The sequence below is a fragment of the Elaeis guineensis genome, chromosome 12, assembly GCF_000442705.2.
Source record: "Elaeis guineensis isolate ETL-2024a chromosome 12, EG11, whole genome shotgun sequence".
Taxonomy (NCBI): domain Eukaryota; kingdom Viridiplantae; phylum Streptophyta; class Magnoliopsida; order Arecales; family Arecaceae; genus Elaeis; species Elaeis guineensis.
This window is the reverse complement of record NC_026004.2, coordinates 90358359-90360550: the sequence shown is the minus strand read 5'-3', so window position 1 is coordinate 90360550 and position 2192 is coordinate 90358359. Positions and strand designations below refer to the sequence as shown.

Sequence of the window (2192 nt, the reverse complement as noted above, 5' to 3'; positions counted from 1 at the left end):
TACGTCTTCTCCTCCGCCGGAGACGTCGTTATCGAGATCCCCTCCCTCTTCGACTCCCCGGTCACCTCCATGCTCTGCTACCTCTCGTCCCCCCGCAACGAGAGCCTTCTCTTCACCGGCCACGAGGACGGCTCCATCGCCGCCCACCGCCTCTGGATGTCCGCCGCCAACGGCGACGACTGGCTTACCCTCTCCCTCGGCAGCTCCCGGCCGTTCGTCCGTGCCCCACGCGAGCTCGAGTTCCCGCCGGTGCTCGGCCTCGAGATGTATCAGATAGGCCGGACGCGGTACGTCCTCGCGACCGACGGCGGCGGTAGGATCAGGGTCTTCACAGAGAATGGCACTCTCTATGGCACAGCCATTGCCTCCAGCCGGCCGCTTGCCTTCATGAAGCAGAGGCTTCTCTTCTTGACCGAGACCGGCGCCGGGTCTCTCGACTTGCGGTCGATGGTGGTGAAAGAAACGGAGTGCGAAGGGCTCAATGGCTCGGTCCCGAAAGCCTACTCCTTTGATTCGTGGGAGCGGTCCAAGGCATATGGTTTCACCGCCGGAGGTGACCTCGTTCATGTCATTCTTCTGGGAGATGTCGCCAACCTCAAGTGCCGGGTTCGGGCGGTGAGGAACTTTGAGATCGATGGCCTCGTTTCGATCCAAACCATCAAAGGCTATCTCCTTGTTGCGAGCCTTGACAAGGTCTTCGTCTACAATATCTCCTCACAGTATTTCGGCAGGGTCGGAGCTCCTCGGCTGCTCTTCTCTGCCTCCATCCATGAAATCAAGTCGCTGTTCCTGAACTCTGATACTAAGGCCGATGGGTCTTTGGCTGGAAAGCCGCTGATCGCTGCTGACCGTGAAAAGCTTGTGGTTTTGGGCTTTGGTGATGGGTACATTGGGATATACCGGCCGAATTTCCCGGTGTTCAAGGCGGAGACTAATGCTGTTGTGTGGAGTGGCCCAGCTCTGCTGTTCCTCTTGTTTCTCATTGGTATATGGCAGTTCTATGTGAAGAAGAAGGACTCTTTGGGGTGGGTGCCCGAGGAGTCCTTCAATGCCTCAGGCACAGCAACAAGTAGCCTGCTGGGTCAAGGGGCTAGTGACAGAGGTTATGTTGATGGTTCAAGAGCTGGTGATCTTAGGGAGCTGAGAGGAGGTGCCCTAAGAGGTCCTCCTCGAAGGTATGTGTCTCCCCCTTCTCGATATCCCGGAGGATCTGGGATTCCATATCGGCCTCATTCTGCCGACCCTAATTTTAGAGGACCTGCAGACCTGAAATTTAGAGGGCAGAATATAGAACCCACAGGTTTTGCCAAAAGGAGAGAGCCGTTGTTTTCAAATACTCCTGTTGCGGATGATCATGTCAATTGAGGGTTTAATTGCTTGCATGAGTACCTGTTGGAATTTTGAGCCTCGTTGGCTTCACCTGTCTGGAGCTCCTTTGATCCTAAGTGTTGTACGAGTACATCATTATGAAACACTTGTGAGAGCAAACTGAGATGATTACTTGTGTCGGCTATTGTATTTCTCAACATTTAAATGGAAATTCTAGTTTCCATGGTATCTACGAAGTGATTTTCCTGTCATTTGACTGGTTGTGGTTTCTGTGAAGATATATTGGGGTAAATTTATTGCTTATATCTCCTTTGCTTCTGTTGCTGTACTTTATACGTTTTAGTGTGTAGTTGCGAAACCTTGTTACACAACTTAGCATGAATTCTTCTCCACCAACACAAGTACCAAGCAATGCTTACCAGCATTGATGTGAATTCTTATCTATGAATGGACGCTACCGTCAGTATAGCAGATGTTAAAAACTGTCTTAAGATTACTAGATGGTAATAGTTATAGACAAGCAGTTATAATTTTTTATGCTTGAATTCTTCAAAGGGTTTATGAATGCATTCACAACATTCATATTCTTTTTTTCTTTTCTTGGATGACCACTTCTCTATCCCTGCATCACTTGTTGAGCTTGCGATTCATGAATGATATGCTGATGCCTAGAAAAAAGTGTACATTTTCTGCCAGAAACTCTTTTGATAATCTACCACATATAAAAGTATTGGTGTGCTTATGATCCTAATTGAAAAAAAGAAAAAAGAGGTTGAATTTGTGTTCTACATGAAGCTGAAAGCAGAACTGTTGTTAACTTCACATTGATCTCAGGTAATGCATTATACCTGTTTCTGTGAATT

General features: G+C 48.5%; 1 protein-coding gene across 1 annotated transcript in view; it reads left to right on the top strand.

The window, feature by feature from the left end:
* The window catches only part of LOC105061325 (uncharacterized membrane protein At1g75140), a 2354-nt gene extending 774 nt beyond the window's left edge, over window positions 1–1580 (top strand). Inside the window, exon 1 of the mRNA XM_010945333.4 lies at window positions 1–1580. This exon is cut by the window's left edge and continues 774 nt beyond it. Coding sequence (XP_010943635.3) covers window positions 1–1365 — 1365 coding nt within the window. The 3' untranslated portion in view covers window positions 1366–1580.
* The last annotated feature ends 612 nt before the right edge of the window (window positions 1581–2192 follow it).